This window comes from Parasteatoda tepidariorum, chromosome 5, assembly GCF_982258835.1.
Source record: "Parasteatoda tepidariorum strain Cologne lab strain chromosome 5, Ptep-v5.0, whole genome shotgun sequence".
In the NCBI taxonomy this organism is placed as follows: domain Eukaryota; kingdom Metazoa; phylum Arthropoda; class Arachnida; order Araneae; family Theridiidae; genus Parasteatoda; species Parasteatoda tepidariorum.
The window spans coordinates 91,344,682-91,367,143 of NC_141759.1; the positions used below are offsets into that span (position 1 = coordinate 91,344,682).

Here is a 22,462-nt window from a genome sequence, read left to right on the forward strand (position 1 = left end):
AAATATACAACTATTATTAATAGTGATAAATATTATCACAATTTTTAATTAAAAGTGATTTTAAATATTATCAACAGCATCTAAAGCACTATTTAAGTCTCACTAATATTCATGATTTGTTTTCCTTGAAAAATTAATATAAAAAGTGTGAAATTAGTGACTTCATGTGTAGAAACGAAAATTAATAGATAACAATTTTCAAATTTAATAATGTAACTAAACAATCAATAGCTTTCGTCCGCTGAGAAGCCTACCTAAGGACAGTAAGTTGATTTTAATATTCGATTGCCTTATTTTAATGTAAAACAAGAAAATTTGCAATTGTACTGAATCGTTATAGGTCGGTTTGACTGCAAAAACCAGCCATAGCCTTCCAAAAAAATCTAAAAAGAATGGAAATGGGGGAAAAAATATTTAAAAAAATCGTTAACAATTTTGATTTAACCATTCAAATTATTGCTGAAATTAATGAACAAACCGCAAATACTGTTTAAAACTGAAACACGTTGAAGAAATCAAGGAAGCATAAGCTTTTCTTGTCGGTTTCTTTAAGTACATCTTTATTATTATCAGCATTAAACAACATAGATTTAAACAACTATTAAAATAACATAGGCATATGAAGGCATCAGGAAACACGGTGAAACATTTCAGAACCATGAATACCTAAGAAATGAAAGGTTGTTAGAATAGAAAATGAAAGATTCCTAAAATTAAATAATTAAATGTGACACACCAAAATAGTGAATGAATTTTTATATTTTATTTCCCTTAAGGTGTCTACACACCGAACGCAACAGCGATGCGAAACACGATTTTTCCCCTCTGTTGCAGTGTGTCTGTTGCAAGTGATTGCATGTACCTTCACACCGCATGCGACAACAAACCTGTTTCCTGGCTAGTGTATGCGCACTTTTCTTTTGTATCTAGTTTTTGTTCCACAGCTCATTTTATCGTTATTTTTTGTACTTAAAAAATTATTTTATACATATGAATTACTTTTTATATTTATATTATTTCTTATATTTATATTACTTTATGATTTCATTACAAGATGCTTCATAAATTGTCGAAATAAACTTTGCGTCACATTTTTACAAATATTGTATCGATAATTTATACGAAATTATTTATTTTTTATAATTTTTGTCTTATAATTTTGTCTACTAATTTTTAATACGTTACTAATCTTTTTATGGGAAAAAAATGCATTTTTTCTGTATAAATTTTTCCGACTATAACACGCATTTTTATTTTGTTAAATAAACTAAATTGCTGGAATATTAAATAATTCAAATTAAAAAAGTTAGGGAAAATGAAAAACAGAAATTATTTTATTATCAAAAGGTCATGTTAGGAAAAAAAAATTTTTTTCCGAACATTGTTGTGAACAATATTTTGAATATTACAAATATATCAAGTTTGCAACTTAACATTTTATATAGACGTGATAAAAATGAATTTATTTTCATATGTAAATGCTTCAATATAGTTTTTTCTTACATTCGCAAGTTGATAGGAATTTATGACATTAAAATTTCACTTTACGGAAGTTCCGTATGGAGCCATTTAAGAAACATTTTAAAATGGACACCTTTTATTATTTAGTGACCCTTTATAATATGATCATGAGATACTACTTTATGAGAAGTACAAGAATGTGTGGGTGTTTTTCTCTTTTCATTTATGTTTTACTTTTGCATAAAATTACATTTTCCATAAATTGTGTAAAAAAAAGGATTACATTGTGTCTTGAATATGCTACATTTCTTTTTCCTGCTGAATGGTTCTGTCGCATTAAGCCAGGCATAGTCAGTATGACAGGACCACTGGTAGCTATATTTTATAGCACTCCAAATAAAAATTCCTGGAAGATTGGTTATGGTACCTCAGCTATCAACAATAGACCCATGAAGCCTATGGCGTAACAAAAAATTTATTAGTAATTTCTGTTCTTGAATCTGGTCCATTCACTTAATTGGCGATAAATTCCAAATATGTTCCTTAGCTTCCTTGATTTTCTAAACTCCCAAAAATTTCTCAGAGCAGTAAAATCAAATTATTATTTTTGTTTCTATGAAAATATTAAAGTAGGAAAAAAGGCGTTTTTTCCCATCATTTCTAATATACCCAATTTTATCCGATAGTGATGAACAATACCTTCCATAGAATAACCAATTTACACTAAAAAAAATACAGCGTTTTTTGTTCCATAAAAATGGTTTATTTTTTAAGATAAAGATCGATCTGATTTCATGCAAATAAAAATTTAAGCGATTCTGTTTATGAAGTTGATTATAAAAAGAAAATTTAAGGACCCGGTTTTGAGCACCATTGCCGTATTTAAAAAATTTTATATTATCAGAATTTCGTACGAAATTTTTTAAAACTTTTCATTCAAAATTTTAGTTTTTGTAATAATTGCCCATTGATGGGTCCCTTCATCAACCGAGAGTAGAATTGAAATTAATATAATTTTTGTAACAATTAATGACAGTTTTAACTAATTAAAAAATTTTGCCTTTTTCTCTTTAGCGATTGCTTTGCATTTCTTTATGAACTTTGCTTCATAACTTTTCGAAAATCTTTTCTAATAAAATGAACGTTCTAATTTTTAATAATAACTACTTTTTAATAGCAAATAAAAAAAAATTGTTCTTCTAGAAAAAATATGTAATTAAAAATTATTAAATAAAAAATAATTAATTAAAAAATACTGCTTTCTAATCTTTTAGCAACGCTAAAATGCCGCCACCTTTTCCTTATTTCGCTGAACATTTTATTTTTTAATGATTCAAGAGTAACGCTTTAATTTTTTATTCATGGTTTAATAAAATCACTTTGAAGTTATCTTAACTAGTATAAAAAGAATTAATTTAAAAGGCTTGATATTTATTTGAATGTCAAGTTATGTTCTGGCAAAATTCAAAAGTGATTCTCTGTCTAATTGACTATTAATAGTTATTTTACTACCACTCGAGAATATCTGCAATAAAGAGCAAAAAAAAAGAAGCGCAAGCAAATATGTATTTAAATATATATTCTGTTTACTTGTGCATGAACAATTAAAAATGTGAGAAATAAACTAATAGTAGAAAAGATTTATACTATTAATTTTTCGCAATTACCGTAAACCGGGGCGAGTCTACCCATCCAGGGGCGAGTCTACCCATTTTAGTTTTATTTAATTTTCAGTATTTTAAATTGCAAATAAAAAATTTTTTACCGACGGAGGACTTAGTTCAGACTCTAAGGAAGATGGCGCTGTAGTAGTTTGATCCGTTTTTATTTATTTGGTGTCTTTTTAACCGACCTGTTCAAACGTCTTTTGAGAGATTTGTATTGAAAATCAGCAAACTTTTAGTTGGTGCTCCGTAAGTATAGTATTATTATTACTATTTTCACTTTGGTTAAGTGATAAACTTATCTAATTCTAAGATTACATTAATTTTATATGAAAAAAAAACAAAAAGAATGTAAGTTTTACTGTTGTAAACAAAAAGCCAGAATTCGCGGGGCGAGTCTACCCATTCGTATTTAGTTTTAATAAGGCATAATAATATAATTTGAGAACTTTGTTTATACTAAAATTAAGTCACTTTAAATGAATTTGAGTATATTATTTTAATTCTGCATTGATAAATTTATCATTAATAAGAAAATTTATAGGTTAAATATAAATGTAAATACAAAATATGTTTATTTTACCTATTTTTTCAATTTTTATGTTACAAAATTAACTTTTTTTATCTAATATTATATTTCAACGAGAAAACATTGTAAGAAAAATCACACCTCCCAAAAGAATGGGAAAAGGATTTTTCGTGATTCCCAATGTTTGAATTTCGATTTTGTTAATAATCTTTAATTATTATTATTTATTAATTATTTAATTAAAAATTTATATTAATTTTAATTTATTTTTATCAACAATAATCAGAAAAAAATGTTATTTTAGAATGTTAATGATTATAAAAACAAAACTGTGATCAAAATGTGATAATCAATCAAATACTCAATTTGTGTTATTTTATGAATAAAAAAATGGAATATATAATAAAGTTATGAATTTTACTTCATAAAGTTCCTATATAGTAACTAAAATAACAATTTAATAGTAAAATTTGATTATTTACAATGTTAACATTCATTTTAGTAGAATGGGTAGACTCGCCCCATACGAGAGATTTGTCAGCAGTTCTATAAAAATATACAGTAACAGCGTAACTGTTAATATTTTCTAAAATCGATTTCACAGCTTTAAAGAGGGATAAATAGCGATTCCGAAACACCTATTAAAAGCCTTTTTTCTTTAATATTTACAAAAGTTTGACCATTTGAAAGTTGACAAACTGAAAAAATGGGTAGACTCGCCCCGGTTTACGGTAATTCAAAATACTTTTAGAGAATTAAGTGAAGAAAAGTATCTATTCAATGCATTTTTCATAATTAACAAAACGCACTAAAATAGCTTAAACCTAAGTGAGATTAGCAGATTAATCCCACTTCAGAATTTTAAAAATTTATCTCAGGAATTTATGAAATTATAAACACTGTTTCTAAATCAAGACCTATCAATATATATTTTTAATCAATGTTCTTAAAAATTTATATTATTTTATATATATTTAATAAAAATTTCAACGAAGATTTATATAAATAAGAACATTTAAAATACATTTTTGTAATACGAGTAAAAATGTCTTTTAGTGTAAAAATCTTTCAAATATATTCAAATATTTTATATAAACATAAGTCACTATGTTCTGAATGACGTTAACATTAAAATCATACGTGATTTCATCGTATTTTCCCTTTGAGATTAGAAATATATAGGAATCGGATTGACTCTCTGAGTCTGCAACAGCGACGAAAATTAAACTCCATCCAATTCTTGAAACAAGTGCGACGGCGATCGCTGGTTGTTGCAACAGAGGGAGGATGAAAGAAGTGCGCATGCGCGAAGTCATTGCAACATGCGATTTGTTGCTGTTGCAGTCGGTATGGAGACTCCTTAAGAATGGAAATCGAGGACATTAAAAAGTTAGGTAATATTAAGATGACTCATAATTCGGAATTAGCAATATGTATAAGTGGATGGATCAATGTCTTGTATTTAACTCACACACACTCTTTGTGATTTATGTGGGAAAATTCAGACAAATCTGTTACTTATAAGCTTGTAACCATAGGAGAAAATTTACAATTGAGACTGGATATAAAAGAAATTTATGCAAAATATTTGGAAAAATGTCTCCTGATTTTTTAAACAAAAACTTACTTTAAGCGTTTCAAAGTGCTCTTTTGTCATTTTTGATGTTTTTCCGTTGACTGACCAACATAATCTTGACGGTAAAAATCAATAATTCTATCATAAACCATTATATTTTTTAATAGTAACCGACATAAGTAACCATCTCAATGCAGGCTGATTTATGATGATTCAACATAAGAATAGCAACTTGTTTTGATGCTTTGTTCACGTTGAATCCTCAAGAATTTCCATCATAGTATCTTAAGAATCAAATGTTGGAACTATCATGAACAACCACCATCCCAATGTCGGAATTTGGACTGATTTATGATGGTCAAGCATAAAAAAACTGTTTTGATGGTATATTCCTGGGAACCAACAAGAATTCTTATTAAACCATCATGGAAATGTATAGTTTGGACCATCATGAACCATCACGGATCATCAGGAATTGTTGGACCATGAGAGTCAAACTTCCCTTGATGGTTAACCACCAGAGTATTAAAGAAGCATTTTCCATCATGGAATAATGGAAGTTTGTTGGCATATTAAAAACCATGAACACGTAATGGAAAATGTTGAATGATGGTGACCATCAAATGATGTTGGACCATCATGAATTGCACTGAAACCCATAAAACATCAAAAAATTTTGATACGACCATCAATCATTTTGACTTGGGTATAATGGAATCAACGGATTTGAATACAGTAAAATAGGGTTACTTTATCCATTATTTTTAAATTAATGGCTTGGCAGCAAACATGCAAGCAAATGGCTATTGACTATCTTCGAAAAAATCAGAACGTCTGTTGTAATGTTAGAGGAAGTAAGGGTGAAGTTTTTCGATTTCGATATTGCTCATTAGTGTGAAACTGAACGATTTGTAAACTGTGAGGAAACAGTTTCAATACCCTAAAAATTTTGATCCTTGAAGTAGTTCGGAATTGCTAGTAAAATTTATCTATTGGAAATTTTTTTATAGGGAAATTTTACAATGACATGAAAATGCCTTAATTTTCTTGTCATTGTTTAGTTGAGCTTCGTCACTCCATTATCAATAGAGAAATTGAGGTTTCTTTTCAGACCTATTACTACTGGGATAATTTCCCTACGTCTTAACTACTACGAATTATCCAAATGGCAAATAGGCATTTTTTTCCTACCATGAGGATGTCACTTCTACGAATAACTCAACCAGTTTTGACGAAAAGGAAACAAAATATTCAAATTGGTAAAACATCCTTGAACCTACAAATATGAATCTTCCCTAGACAAAATTCTTGATGGTCCCATCAAATCATTTTGATGATTTATGTTAGTTTCAGTGCAATTCATGATGGTCCAACACCATTTGATGGTCACCATCATCCAACATTTTCCATTACGCTTTCATGGTTTCTGATACGCCATCAAACTTCCATCATTCCATGAGGGGAAATGTTACTTTAATACTATGATGGTTAACCATCAAGACAACTTTGATTCTCAAAGACCACCAATCCATGATGATCCGTGATGGTTCCAACTATATATTTCCATGATCGGAATTCCTGTTGGTTTTCAGGAATATACCAACTAAACAATTTTTTTTATGCTGGCCCATCATAAATCTGTCCGAATTTCTACATTGGGATGATGGTTGTTCATGATTGTTCCAACATTTGATTTCTAAGGAACTATGACGGAAATTTCTGACGGTTCGGCATGAGCAAACCACCCAAGTAAGTTGCTATTCTTATGTTGGACCATCATAAATCAGTCCGAATTCCTACATTCAGGTGATGGTTATTAATGTTGATTACCATCAAAAATATAGAGATTTATGATGGTATTATTGGTGATTACCATCAAGATTATGCTGATCCAGCAATGGAAAACCATCAAAAATATTGACTTTGGGTTAGGGGTCGTGGAAATTTTCGGAGAAAAGAACTTCAGAGCATTTCTTTGCAGAAATTCAAACAATTGTAATGATGATGATAACTTTAAAGTTCTATCTCTGAAATTCAAAAGTAAAGAGAAGTTTTTCATTTTTCCTCAATAAATAGATGAATCCAGCTTTTCTCTGACCGACTTAGTTTAAAAAAAAAAACGTAGATTTTTTTTTCATTAAGGATAAGTCTGAAAGCAAACAACATGAAAAAATAATGTGAGTCATTACGCATTTAAATACTTTGATTATCCCTGCTAATAATTATTCGGTGCTTTTCCGTTAAGCCGGGCGCATATGTGTCCAATTGTGAACCAAATGTTAGCCAAGTCGCCAAGCGAAGCGAATGACAAAACAGTCAACAGAATAAGAGTCGAAAACGTTCAACTACAAACAAATATTTATTAATAGTAAGCAAAACAAGTTCAACTATAAACAAATATTATATATAATACCATAAAATATCTTCTTCAGTTCTGGCTAAATCCCAAATTTTCATCATTTTTTAAAACAAAAATTGAGATGGAAGAAAGAAAAGAAAACGTGCTTTGCTTTGAAGGAATTCAAAGAACTGAGCACGTGGCTTCAATCTAACATTCCACTTATGGTTGTAAGAAATTTGGCGGAGTTCTACATTATTTGGTGATTTTTCACTTGCGCCCGCTTAGTGGAAAAGCACCAATTATCAGGACCCGACTTAGTCAAATTCGGTCCTAGAGCAAAAAGCTTCTTTGTGGGCCCCTCTTTGCTTCATTACTTCTTTGATGAGGAACCGAACTCTAGGAGGTATTTAAATTTTTACTTCATTATACATATATAGCAAGAAAATTGACGAGAACATAAAATAGCTATAAAGTCCCCTCCAATTTTCAGACGAAACATAGATCTGTCCATTTTACTGATTTTCTGACAATTCTACTTCTATCATGCCGAATGCAGTTTTATGATTGTTAACTTTGTCATCTAGCTGCGAAAAATTCATATCCGAAAAATTCATCCATATCATTAGGGGGGAATTCAGCTAAATATTCGCAATTATGATGGCCAATCAGAAGCTTGTATTTTTGTAAACATATCTCATTTTGCGATAGGTAAAAGTACAGGCTTTTGATTGGTCAAATTTGTGAATCGTAATTGCGAAAATTTAGCTGAATTCAGCACTAGAAGGTTATGGATTTAAGCAATATAGATTTTTTGTCTTCGTACGATAGATTAATGAAGAAGTTAACATACAACTGACGGATTTTACACTGTACTGATATTTTGTTTAAAAGAAGTTCATTAAAAAAGAACACCTAAAATTAATTTTCTATTCGATTTGGGGGCCCCCTTCTGATGTGGGGCCCAGGGTAGCTGCCCCTGCCTTAGTAAGGCTCTACCAATTATTCACTAAAATTTTATAATTAGAATCTAAATAAAGTATGTATTAGAATGACGAATAACAGGGTCAAATAAAATGATAAATCAATCTTTTTTTTCATTCTCAAAACTATTTTTAAACTCATCATTACCCCTGTCAAAAGAATTATTTTTAAATTTTATAAGCAGTTTTCAACAGCAACCACAAAAAATAGTGGGCAAAATTAGTCCAGTTGTCTGGGTGACTTTGTCCATGATGTTTAACAAATTTGTTATACATTTTTAATTTCAAAAATTTATGTATTTCATTCAGATTTAAAATATAGTTTACATTAGTAAAAAGTATTAGATATAGAGTTACAAACCGTGTCCACCTCCTAACATGCTTCTGCCATATCTTCCGCTATATCGTCTACCTTGTCGCCCAGCACCAAACAAAGCTATAAACATAATGAAAAAAAATTTATTAACACTGACTAACAAGATATAAAACCAACAAATTTCAGAATCTGCAAAAGCATAATATATACATTAAACTATATTTTTCACGAGAAATGAAACCTAAGGAAAAGATTATAGACTCTTACTATTATGGAAATCACAGACTATTATTTAACCGACGTGAAACAACTTATTATGTTATCAAGCTATGCAAACTGATATGGAGTTGTTGTTTTTTACCAGTCCCTATTTTTATCTTTGTTTTACATCAGAGGTAGAGTAGAAATATTTACATTAATAAACACTTCGAAAGGTTTCTTCACATAATCGTATTCGATTTTTTAATAATTATTCTTACGAATTATCAACAAATCAAATACGATTTGGATACGATCAATAATAATTAAATTGAATATTTAATTATTATTAGGCTAAAATGAATTGTGAAAATAATAGCAAAAAGACACAATACAAGGAAGTAAGAGCCCTTAAAAAGGTTATGGATTATGCATTTTGTTATTTAGAATGTTATCTGTTTTACTGAAAACCAAAACTTAAATTTCGTTATTAGTGTAAATACTGGGTTAACATATAAAAAAGAAAAGAAAAAGAAAAATAATAAGTGCGACTAGATTGTATTTAACAGAAATTAAGATCATAGTTTAATTGTTATCTAATAGCATAAAAAATGGTTGTATTTGACAGAAATTAAGATTATAGTTTAAGTGTTATCTAATAACATAAAAAATTATTGTATTTAACAGAAATTTAAGATCATAGTTTAAGTGTTATCTTATAACATAAAAGTAAGATTGTATTTAACAAAGTATTCAACACTGTATTTAACAAAGATTGTAGTTGGTTTGGCAAGGATCGCAGTTTGGTTTTCCCTTGAAGGTTTTTTGTTTTCATGTCTTGTTTAAATTCTGTTTTTATTGTGCTAATAAACATTAAAAATTTTGATAACATAAAAATCTCCGTAAAACCAATTTTAAAACAAAACCATTCACGAATTTAAAATAAAGCTAAGGTAAACGTATATTAGGTACGGGGTAAGGAGAAAAACTACTATTGATGTCATAAAAGCGTTAATTCTTATGACATAACTTGAGTAATTTGACAAAGTGGACAAATAAAAAGTAATAGAATGCTACAAAACATATGCAGCACTAGATGAACAAATCAAATAGTCAACAATGTCAAAATAATATCAAGTAACAAAGGCTGGCTGAAAGAGACACATCAGCAATCTCAATAATGTGTTTAAAACTTATAATCCTATAACATTATATTAAAATGCTTAAAAAAAATTTTTTTAAACATTTTTCTTGATGTGTCTGATGAATCATAATAAAGTTCTAGTGCAAAATATTATGATTCCTATAAATAGACTTTATTTTTGGCAAAATGCGTATAAATGGTTTCATAAAAATTTTATTGACATACATGTAAGTCTCTGAATCCAATTATTAGGAATAAAAGTTAGTCTTTTCTGAAATGTAGTTTGATTCTTATAAATTGCCTATACTCACGACTGTATTATTTTGTATTTCAAAGCTTTGTAAATTTTGTGAATTTAAAAAAAAGGGCCAAAAAATTTCCTTCGACAAATTAGCAATGTTGTTAAATTGGAAGCATATGTTATTATTGGTAAAAAAGTAAATATAAAATGCACACCGTATCTATTTATATCACTGCTTGCACCATAACCTCTTCTAGATACTGCTCCATGTGCTCTGTCAAAACCTCCCCCATATCTTTGAGCACTAGACAAATCTATAAAAGGTATAAAAAATTTTAAAAATAAACACAACATAGAAAAAAACAATGATATAAAAAAACAACGAGCAAATTTTTAAGACTTGTTCAAAATTTATAATTCTATAAAATTATATAAAAATGCATTCACATATTTATGAAAAAAATCACCATCATAATTAACTTATGTGGCCTATACAAACAGTACAATCGGGATTTGAAAATGAAGCTGAATATTAAGGGAATATAAATATACTCGCATACACAATATTTATTATTATTATAATATATATCTTAGTTTGGAACATATTATCGTTACAACATATGAAATTAATGAATTAAATGCAAGCGAAATGAATAAATAATCTGGATTGAGGGTGAGGTAATGCAATTATCGTGTTCTATAATGGCCGAATTTTTCAATGGACGTGAATTAGAGTAGACCGTACAAATTTATAACATCGAACTTAATAATATCAGACCACAAAATTGAGTAGATTATAGTTAATGTTATTTCTTTTAATTTAATTTTCGGAAACGTTCTCACAGAAAATTATTCTACTCCCTTCAAAAAAGCAAATTTAGAACCGCAGAACTGAGACAATCAAGTAACGTTAAAAAAATAAAAAAATAAATAAAGACCTTCTTTCTGGTTAAAAAAAGTAATATGAGGATAAATACCGTATCTGGCGCCGCTTACGCCGTAACCTCCACTAGATGCTCCACCATATCCCCCAGCACTAGACATGCCTGAAAAAATTATAAAAACATGAAATAATTAATATTAGTTGAGAAGAATAAAAAAAAAGAAGTTTCTTTCATACAAACATCTCTTACCCATGCTAATACACAAAAATTCCGAATATAGTAATAAAGAGTCAGTCATTTATCACTCAATACGCTCCATATAAATTGTTTTTTAGAAGTATACTCTATTTCTGTCTATATCATTTAAAATTTCTTTTGAGATTTGCATCCGAAATTTCATTCCAAATTCTACTTATTTTAAAAGCAAGCCCAGTTTATCACCGGAAGTGACAAGTCATGTTGAGGAAATAAAGTTACTTTCTTATTTGAAAAAATGATATAATGATACAAACCATATCCTCCACTACCGCTGCTTGCTCCTCCACCAGTTGCCCCACTATGCTCTCCTCCAAAATGTCCACCATATACCCCAGCACTAGACAAACCTACGATATAATTATTAAATAATGTATAAATGAGAAAAAATTCTTATATACTGGATGAAAAAATGAGGCATCAAAGGTTATAATTCTTTGAAACCATATAATAAATTGGCAAATGATGTCATAAATCTTTTATCGATGCACTTCTAAAAGTTGAAAGTGCGAAAATGTGGAAGATAATAATTAAAATTCTGTTACAGAACCAATAGAAAATAGTTATGCATATATATATGCATATATGTATATGCATGTCCAGTGGCGTACGCAAGGGAGGGGTTACACCCCCCTTGAGCTCAGACAAAATGACAAAAATAAAACTTTTAGTAGAAATTATTCGAGCTATTATTTTTTAAGGCATTATATATTTTAATCTGTCATATGCCTACTTTTTTTTCTCACGGTATTTCTCAGAATACTGAAAAAACATTTACTATAATAGGGTTGTACTTTTGAACCCAAATTCAAGTGATACTGTCACGGACTGGTTCCTTTCTGTTCTTCCAGTATAGTTTTCGAGACTGGCTGTCATTCGTGAGGTCTTTACGCGATGATTCTGGAATCCTTGACGTTTTGTCGTCTTTGAGACAATTCGAGAATTTTGGAGATGCGGTGAAAAATTATATAAAAGGGGGAACGGAGTACAGTTAGGCAGACTAAGAGTTATCTCTGCCGCTTGTCTTCCGGAGCTTGTCGCTAAATCTGTTTTAATTATTCTCAACAAAAAGTTCATTCAATCGCCGAACCCGTCGTCGCCACTATTTCGGCTAGTGAAGAAATCAGTAACAATACCATTGGAGATACTGTGCTCGTTGAAGTTATTCATTCCAGCTCGAAACTTTGAGATCGTAGCATAGCGGATATTTCTGCTAATATATATATATATATATATATATATATATATATATATATATTTATATATTTGCTGTTCTTGGATCTTTAGGATGCCAACGCGCAAGAATTTAACAATTTTTAATTATTTTGAGAAAAAACCACGACCTGAAATTAGTGGGGTGACAGCATCTAGTACCAATGTAAGTTTTTCTGTTGTACAGAAATGTGATACTTCCGTTGAAGAAAACGTTTCTAGCATAACAAAATCTGATGAATGTGAAAGTGGCCCTCAAAGTGTTACTTCCCACCCATATGACATAGGACTTTTTTTAGAAGATATTACATTATGTCCTTAAACTTAAAAAATCAAATCAAAATTTAACTAAACAATGTTGTCTAAATAAAAAGTCAAAATTGTCTAGCTGTCTAAATTAGGGAAATAATAGTGCTTTATTACAGACTCGAATTTCTTTTAGTACTTTTAGAAAATTATGAACACCCCCCTTGAAAAAATTCTGCGTACGCCACTGTGCATGTCGGTGGTCGTGATAGGAACACTACATCTCTAAAGGATCTATATGTAATCCCAGTGGCAAAACGAAACAGGACTGTCACGCCTAGACAAACAGCTGCAGACTTTGCAACTAATAGCGATACACATGTTTCTGCCAGAACCATCTAACGGCGTGTTAAATAAATTGGTTTGTATGCACGGAAACTAATTTGATGCATCTCGTTTCAACCAAGCCATCATCGAGAAAGATAACGTTTGTGTAAGGAATGTATTTGTTTGGGGTCATTGACAGTTATCCAGAGTGATGTTCTATGACGAATCCCGTTTCACTGTGACAAATTAGTGTCACCACCACCTCCATTAGTGTGGAATGAGAAGGGAACACGTTATGCACAACAGTATGCTCATAATCGCGATAGGTGTAGCTCAGGTGTGCTGGTGTAAGCAGGCGTCATGCACTACGAAGCTTTACATATTTGAGCGAGGTAGCGCTACATCCCAGTGGTATTGCCGAGAGATTATTCTGGATTATGCTCGTCTTTTTAGGAGTGTGGTAGGTCATGAATTTCTGTTTATAAACGACAATGCGTGCCCACATAAGAGCGCTGACATATCGCATAAACTAGGAAGTGAATGTATTGTCCGTATACGCAATAGTCTGTGCACTACTCAGCTATAGAGTCTGCATGTGATGACCTTGGCAGGCGTGTTTCCCAATGAAGACTCCTTCCTCAAACCGGGTAAGAGCTGATAACCATCGTAACAGGGAGTGGAACAATATCTTCCAAGAACATTTTGATAGTTTAGTGGACTGCATAAATAACAGATGCAAAATATGCATTAGTGTTCGAGGTAATCATACATCTTACTGAGATAATTATACCCGTTTCATTCTGGCAAGAAGACACCTTTTTCACGGCTGTTTGGAAATCTCCTAAGACGCATATCCTTCATATTAATTTTCTTATTTTTCGATGTGATAAAAGATTTGTACTATTTTGCATTCAAATAAATACAAGTTAAATATGTATTTAGTTTCATTTTTTCAATCAATGCCTATCTAGCAATTATCAAGCAGCATATATATATATATATATATATATATATATATATATATATATATATATATATATATATATATATATATATATATATATATATATATATATATATATATATATATATATATATATATATATATATATATGGTATATAGGTGCTGGATATGGCTACAAGTCATATCCAGCACCACTGCCACTTGCTCCATTAACTCCAACTACTTGCACCATATCTTTCACCTGATGCTCCACCATATCTTCCAGTACTAAACAAGTCTATAAATATTATAAAGTATTAACGAAATTTTATAGATATTGATAGATAAATGCTGATTTATGCTGATACAGAATTGAGATCATATTACTTTTACGAACGTGTTCAAATTTCATATTTCCTTAAAGTTGAATAAAAATGGGCCAAAATGTTTCTGGAACGTTTTTCTTAAAACACGTGTAAAAATGTAAATAAAAGAATTGCAGTGCTTAGTCTTAAAAATTCATCACAGGTACAAATAATTATATTCTTCTAAACTGGTTTTATTGGTATTGGTCTATGTAATTGAAAATTCCGCGAAACTAATAAATTTAAAAGGCAGTCCAACCAAACCCACGGATTACAAGGAAAAAATTTGATTTTCACTGTTGTTGATACTAGCCGGGTGCAAAATTAATGTGAATCAGCCATCGCTGGAATGCGAACCATGTCACCTCATTGGAAGACGAGCCGTCTATCCCTTAATCCCCCACGGCTCGGCTGGAATCAATTAAAACATTGAGAAATATATTATGCATACAAAATTCAATAATGATTTTATAATGCAATAAAAGGCGACTGACCATATCTTCTAAAACCGCCGTTGGATCCAAATCCTCCGATAACTGCTCTACCATGTCTTCCAGTCTTAGCCATACCTAAAAGTATTATAATTAAAGACTGAACACTTTTTTCACAGAAAGATACGACAACAAAAAACTTTGTTCAAAATTTATACTTCTATTAAGTTAAATAAAAACAAGTCAAAATGTTTACGAAAGATTTTTTTGAAATATGGGTAAGAACTGATATGTTACCGAGAACGACGAATACGAAAATATTAATTATTATTACACTGATAGTGAAATATGTATTGATTTTTAAAGGTCGACTTAATTTTATTCTATATCATTTTAAATCGCGAGATATTGAAAATCCAACTATTTATGAAGGAGATTACGCTAGCAACCTGTTGTATTGAAAAATATGAGTCATAATTTCTATAAAAATTATAAAACCTTCCACACCTTGTCTAACAATGTCAGCTTTTGTTCCATATTCTCCACCAGATGCTCCTACGCCACCGCTGCTTTCTCCAAATCTTCCACCAGATGCTTCACCTTGTCCACCACCACCGAAACTGCTTGCTTTATATCCTCCAGTAGATGCACCACCTTGTTTTACAGCACGGAACAAGCCTTGAAACATTGTAAAAAATAATTAAAAAACACTTGCTAATAGAAATACAAAACACCAAAAATTAAGAAAATTTTCAAAACGTATTAATTAATACAATTTTAGTAACGAACACTTATAATGTAAAAATATTTTAAAAAATACGTCATTATTTGCATAAAAATTATAAAATGCTACACACCAACTCTGCTAGCGTTTGTTTGATATCCTCCACCAGATGTTTCAACACCACCGTTTGCTTTAAATCCTCCCCAAAATTTCTCACCACCGAAGCCACTTGCTCCATATCCTCCACCAGCTGTTTTACCTTGTTTTCCATCACTGGACAAGACTTTAAAATTTTAAAAAAATTACTGAATGTTTGCGAGCAATAATAAAGAACATCAAAAATTATAAGAACGTGTTCAAAATTTATTAATTGATAAAGTCATGGGAAAAGGACTTCAAATAATATCTTATTGCTATCTTACGACTTTAATGTACTTTCAATAACTAAAAGTAAGAAAAGGCGAAATACAATTATAAAAAAATGTGTCATTTGTGCCAGAAAATCTTATTTTTTTTATAAATGAGCATTATTTTTCTCTATATCACTTTATTTATCAAAATACTAGAAATTCTGCTAACTTTAAAGATTAAAAGTTCAGTACTATTTATTTTAAAGTCTTGTTAGTCATTATTTTTGTATAAAGATTATTACAGTGCCACTCACCGTATCCACCCCTACCGCCACCGCTTGCTTCATATTCTTTACCATGTACCCCAAGACCACCGCTTTCAGCTTTATATGCTCCAGATACTCCATCTTGTCCTTCAACACCACCACTTGCTCCATATCTTTTACCAAATATTCCACCAAGACTTCCAACACCATTGCCCCTAGCTCTATACACTCTACCAGATGTACCACCAGCCATGTCCAGATGACCCCCAAGACCACTGCCTCCTTCTCTATATATTTCACCAGATGCTCCACCAAAGCTTCCAACAGACTTGCCTCTTGCTACATATTCTCCACTAGATGCTCGAATTACTCCAACATCGCTACTCTTTCCTCCATATTCTCCATCAGATACTCCATCTTGCCCTTTATCCCCGCCATCTCTAGCTCCATGTCCTCCAGAACTGGCCAAAACTTTAAGCATTAAAAAATTTAATTAATGATAAGTTACTGACCGAAGTATATAACATCACAATTTGTATATAAATTGTAAAATACTACACACCATATTTAACACCATCGCCACCTTTTCCATGTCGTCCAACACCATTACCGCTTGCTTTATATTCTCTTAAAGATATTCCACCGTGTCCTCCTGTACTTGATGAGCATTTAAATTATAAAAATTAATTAGTGAACAATTACTGACAGAAACATAGTACACCAAAATTCTTTAAGATCATGCTTAAAACTATTAAATTAGTAGAATTATATGAAAATACTTTCAAATGTTATCATACGACTTTTTGAAATTATGAAATGCTACAAACCATATCCGCCCGCAGCGCTGCCGCTTGCTCTGTATCTTCCACCATATCCTCCAACCCTTCCCCCACTCGCTCCATATCCTCCACCAAATGCTCTAACTTGCCCTAAAGTACCAAACAAGGCTTTAAATTGTATAAAAAGTGAATAATTGCTTGCTGGCAGAAACATAGGACACCAAAATAAAATTAAGAATGTGGTTTTATAAAAACTACAGCTTCAGAAAATTTGACAAATTTTTTTAAAAAAAATGCCATAAAATGCTACTGACCATATCTTCCACCACCACCGCCTGGTCTATATGCTCCAGCAGTAGCCATATCTAAAAACATTATTAATATATTTAAAATCAGAAACTTTTTCTCAGAAAGATAGGTCAATGACAAATTTAAGAACATGTTCAACCCTTATATTTCTGCTAAGTAAAAATTTATCCGTAAAGATGAGTCAAAATGGTTCCGTGGGACTTTTCTAGAAATATGTGAATGAACTGAGCAAAATGCGAAAATTCAAAGAATAATTTTAATACTTCGTCCTTGATACAATTGAATTTGCTCTTATAAATTGCCTATATTTTAATCAAAATGGTTTTCAATTTTTACAAACAGGGAAATTTTACTAATTTTGAAAGTTGGTTCACCTAATCACTGAAAATAGTTGGAAAAATTGAATAATACAAAAAAAAGCTTTGTTATTGATTTTAAAAGGCGATTTAACATTACTGACCATATCCTACACCAAAAACCGCTAATAAATACAAATCCTCCCCCTGTTGCTTTAGCATATCTCCCAGCAATAACCATGCCAAAAAAATAATAATTAATTACACCTGAACAAAATTTCTCAGAAAGATAAAACAACGAAAAACATTCAATTTTTTTTTATTTCTATGAATTCAAATTAAAATGCATCAAAAGATTTTTCTAAAAACTTTTCCTGAAGAATGCTAAATAACAAAACAAAACTAGAAAATGAAAATGATAGTTTAAAAGTTTCGTTACTTGTGAAAAATAGCTTATTCTTATGAATGTGAGTAGTTTTTTTTTTACCATGTTATTTTGGGCAATATATTTCGCGAAACGTGGAATTTAAACAATTTGGAAAGAAATATTTCTGGTTAAAGAAAGTTAGTAGAAATATTGAGAGAGAAAAATAATGATTAGACTTTTATTATTAAAAACTAACATAAAGCTACACACCATGCAGTTTACCTCCTCTGCCATATCCATAGCCATATATTCCACCAAATCGTGCAGCATTCGGCGAACCTGAAATTTTAAAAATAAAGAAAACTGAATAATAAATTATGGATGACAAAAAAGTTGGAACTCAAAAAACTTTAAAAACGTATTAAAATTTCATCATTTTTCATTTTTTTTTTTTAAAAAAATGCTTCCAAAAGTGATAATAAGATTATTTTTTATTTATTTGCAAGATTTTAAGGTTCAAAAATTAAAACATATATCTATATAATTTTAAAACAAAACCTCCACTGATGTAATTTAAATTGATTCATATAAATAGTATAATATTTTTCCATGTATCATTTTAAATTTCGAGATAATTGAGAAGTTATTTAACGAAGTAGGCTAGATGTTTAGAAAAAATAAAACCACACCATATCCAAAACGTCCAACACTAACTCCATATCCTCTACCGTATCATCCAGCCCTAGAGCCTATGAGCTTCATAAAATTAATTAACTAATAAACAATGACTGAAAATATATATAAAAAGATAAAAATATTTTTAAAAAAATTTTCATGTGGGGATAGTAGTTAACGACAATGTCAACCCTCATCAATGAAAAAGTGTACCAACATAGTATCGAATTAACGTGTCTTATATACTAGTGAATTGTAATTGTAATTTTGTAGTGGTAGACAAACTACAGTTAAATTATCGTAATTCTTTAAAATCATGCAAATATGTGTTTAATTATATTTGCAATAGTGTATTAGCTTTTTCACATTAACTCTTTCTTTTATAGCCTAACTCAAATGACGTATAATACAAAGTCCTACAATTTAGGTATATCAAGTGGGGTGCCATTTCCATTTAATAATTATTTTTTAAAATTAATTATTTTTAAAATTAGCTTTTAAAAGCTCTTTTATAAGTCAAAGGGCGTGAAACTCTAGATATAGGTTCCTTTAAATTTTTTGTACCATACATTTAAAAAACTTTTACGACGTTAGCAAATTATTTTATAAAAATTATTTATCTTATTATATTTAATAATTTTATTATTTATAATAATTATTTATATAATAATTATTTATAATAATTATTTATAATAATTATATATAATAATTATTTATAATAATTATTTATAATAATTATTTATAATAATTATTTATAATAATTATTTATAATAATTATTTAATCCTCATTCTATTACATAGTTGTCTTTGAACCGAGAGATTATAACTTTTTGTGAAAGAATTCTTATAGTGCAATTAATCATTTAAAAGCTATAAAGATACACATAAACAATAAAAATCAGCTTTTAAAAACTTTGTCGACCCCTCCCCCATATTTTGAGAGTAATAAATCCGAACATGAGCAAAAGAAAGATATAGTTCTTCGGAAAATAAAACTTTTTGTTCGAAATAAGAATATTCTACCACAGTTACAGTTAAGCACCATCCCTATTTTAAGATACTAGATTACCATACGATGCTGGATATCAAAATCATGTTCCTGTAATTGCTGTACCCAACGAAACACTTTTTCCCTCATATTTTTAAAATTTAACAGCACTTTAAGTTTTACGTTTAATATTTTACACAAAAACCTTTTGTAATGTTGAGTTAATCTATAAGAAAAGGTATTTATAGGTAAAAAGTAACAATAGAATGCACACCATAACCACCTCTTCTTCTGCTTGGGTCATAAACTCCCCTGGATGTGCTAACATGGTGTCCTCCAAATCCTCCGCTATATTTTCCAGCACCAGACATGCCTAAAAATTATGATGAACATTAAATAGTGCCATAAAGTAATGCCAAAGCACTAAAAAGTTTATTACTGCACCACTCGTTCTATAAAAAAGTGGAAAGAATAAATTAAACAAAGAGATTTAAACTTAACTTCATAGAATTTAGAAAAACAAACATACCGAATTCAGAAAAGGATTTCATTTTGTTTACAACCCTTTGAAAAATATCAGCAGAAAAAAACCTTGACCAAAACCTTAGTCAAAGACTTGCAGCTGTACCGAATTTACGTTCCGCTTCTACTTACCGAGGAGACTTTGTTGTTTCTTAAATTCCTTTATTACTTAGCAGTCTGTAACTATTCCTTTAAGCAAGTCATTTAACTTGCACTTCAAGAATCAAAAATCAATTTTTAATTGAAATGGTATTTTCTAACCCAAAAATTTGACCTTTTCAACCTAACTAAACAATGTAATTGTTTTCACTCGAGAAATCGAAATTTCGGGACAATACACAATTCAGAAAATATTATATATATATATATATATATATATATATATATATATATATATATATATATATATATATATATATATATATATATATATATATATATATATATATATATATATATATATTAAAAAGTAATGTCGAGTAAAAGATAAGTAAAAGATAAGGCATTTTAATGGTATGTTATATAAAGATACACACCATGTCCACCTTCGCCTCCTCTATTTATGTCATAATGTCCACCAGATGCTTTTCCATATTTACCGCCAAATCCACCAGTACTAGGTCTGCCTAAAAACATCAAATAATTAAAACTGCCTAAGAAAAAGAAAGAACTTAAAAAATATTTGCACAAAAAACACCAATTGCAAGAAAAAATTTTTTAATTTGTTAAAATCTCAAAAAATATAAGCAAGGGAATTTTTTTTTCACAACATGCGAACAATTAGGATTAAAATCAGCATCTCTTGTGCAATATGACTCGATTCTTATTAATTAAATCTTATGTTTATAGTCTTTTATTCCTCGAGATTCTGGAAATTCTATAAGCAGTTAATATAGGTCCAGTAAATCGTTCTATGCGAATTAGTTATATTGAAAAAATAAGGGGGGGGGGGAATTCTGATCACCGAAAGGCGATCACATGTTACGCATTGGCAAAATGGTTGTTGTCCAATTTATTTTTTTACCCTCTTTATTTGTGTTATTCACCAGAATTAGTATAGAAAACGATCCAGCTTGAACTGTAGGTTAGAAAATTAAAACAATAAAAACAAAAATATGATTTAAATGATGAAATTCTCTTTCATTCACAACTCAAAAATTATTTATGGGATCTGTCTGGTCCCATTTCTAATAAATAAACTCAACAACTTAATGCATAACAAAATTAAAAGTGAAAAAAAGAATCTACAAAAAATTCTCTAACAGCAGCGATCGCCATAGCAACGCATGCAATGACGACGCATGCGCACTGTTTACTATTACTCTTGAACACAGTTGATAAGTGTGATGATGTCCAAATAAGGAGGGCACGCCATCAAACCCAAAACAACACCCATTCTGCCAATGGGTAATGAATATTCTTATATGGGTAATAAATATTGGTGAATAGTAATCTGTCGATACATACGATATCCAAATTCGCCGCTGCTTGCGTCATATCCTCCAACGGATACCTCATCATCTCCTCCGCCAAATCCTCCACCGTATCCTCCATCACTAGGCATGCCTAAAACATCATGATCATAAGAGAATTAACACTGCTGCCATCACCAATAGTCTGTAGCGTATCTACCACTACAAAAATACAATTCCAATTCACTAGAATATAACACATGATAATTCGATTTTATGAAGGGGTACTTTTTCATAGATGAAGGTTGACATGGTCCATAACAACTCTCCCCACATTAGTGACCCGGACGAGATGTGAACACGCCTACCTTGGCAGAAACGTCCACTACGATTTGAACACACCTACTTCGATGAATGGTCCACATTGAGCAGTTGACTTGATACTTGTGACAGCGACATTGTCCTCCTCACGCTTCTCAGTCTCGATTACACACAACCTATACACTCGACTGCGAATGGCAACACAGGAGCAACCGTGAACTTAATACAGCTATCATGATCAGCATTCAAAAAGTACTGTGATCTTATTACAGCTCTCCCGGCTTCTCACAAAACAGCTTTATATCAACTAGTGGTATCCGTTCATCGAATTCTGTCACAG

The 22,462-nt window shown here is 30.3% G+C and overlaps 1 protein-coding gene across 1 annotated transcript in view; it reads right to left on the reverse strand.

Annotated features, from left to right (window-relative positions):
* Positions 1–536: 536 nt before the first annotated feature.
* LOC110283490 (uncharacterized) overlaps positions 537–22,462 on the reverse strand; it is a 60,854-nt gene continuing 38,928 nt past the window's right edge. Inside the window, exons 14-29 of the mRNA XM_087162908.1 lie at positions 21,857–21,955; positions 20,926–21,015; positions 20,142–20,240; positions 18,475–18,543; positions 17,547–17,597; positions 17,281–17,382; positions 17,016–17,105; positions 16,502–16,924; positions 15,971–16,120; positions 15,621–15,791; positions 15,177–15,251; positions 11,847–11,939; positions 11,428–11,496; positions 10,666–10,764; positions 8,913–8,987; positions 537–666 (exon numbers count right to left, since the gene is read on the reverse strand). Of these exons, the coding sequence (XP_087019034.1) occupies positions 629–666; positions 8,913–8,987; positions 10,666–10,764; positions 11,428–11,496; positions 11,847–11,939; positions 15,177–15,251; positions 15,621–15,791; positions 15,971–16,120; positions 16,502–16,924; positions 17,016–17,105; positions 17,281–17,382; positions 17,547–17,597; positions 18,475–18,543; positions 20,142–20,240; positions 20,926–21,015; positions 21,857–21,955 (1,793 nt within the window). The 3' untranslated portion in view covers positions 537–628. The remainder of the gene's footprint in view (positions 667–8,912; positions 8,988–10,665; positions 10,765–11,427; positions 11,497–11,846; positions 11,940–15,176; positions 15,252–15,620; positions 15,792–15,970; positions 16,121–16,501; positions 16,925–17,015; positions 17,106–17,280; positions 17,383–17,546; positions 17,598–18,474; positions 18,544–20,141; positions 20,241–20,925; positions 21,016–21,856; positions 21,956–22,462) is intronic.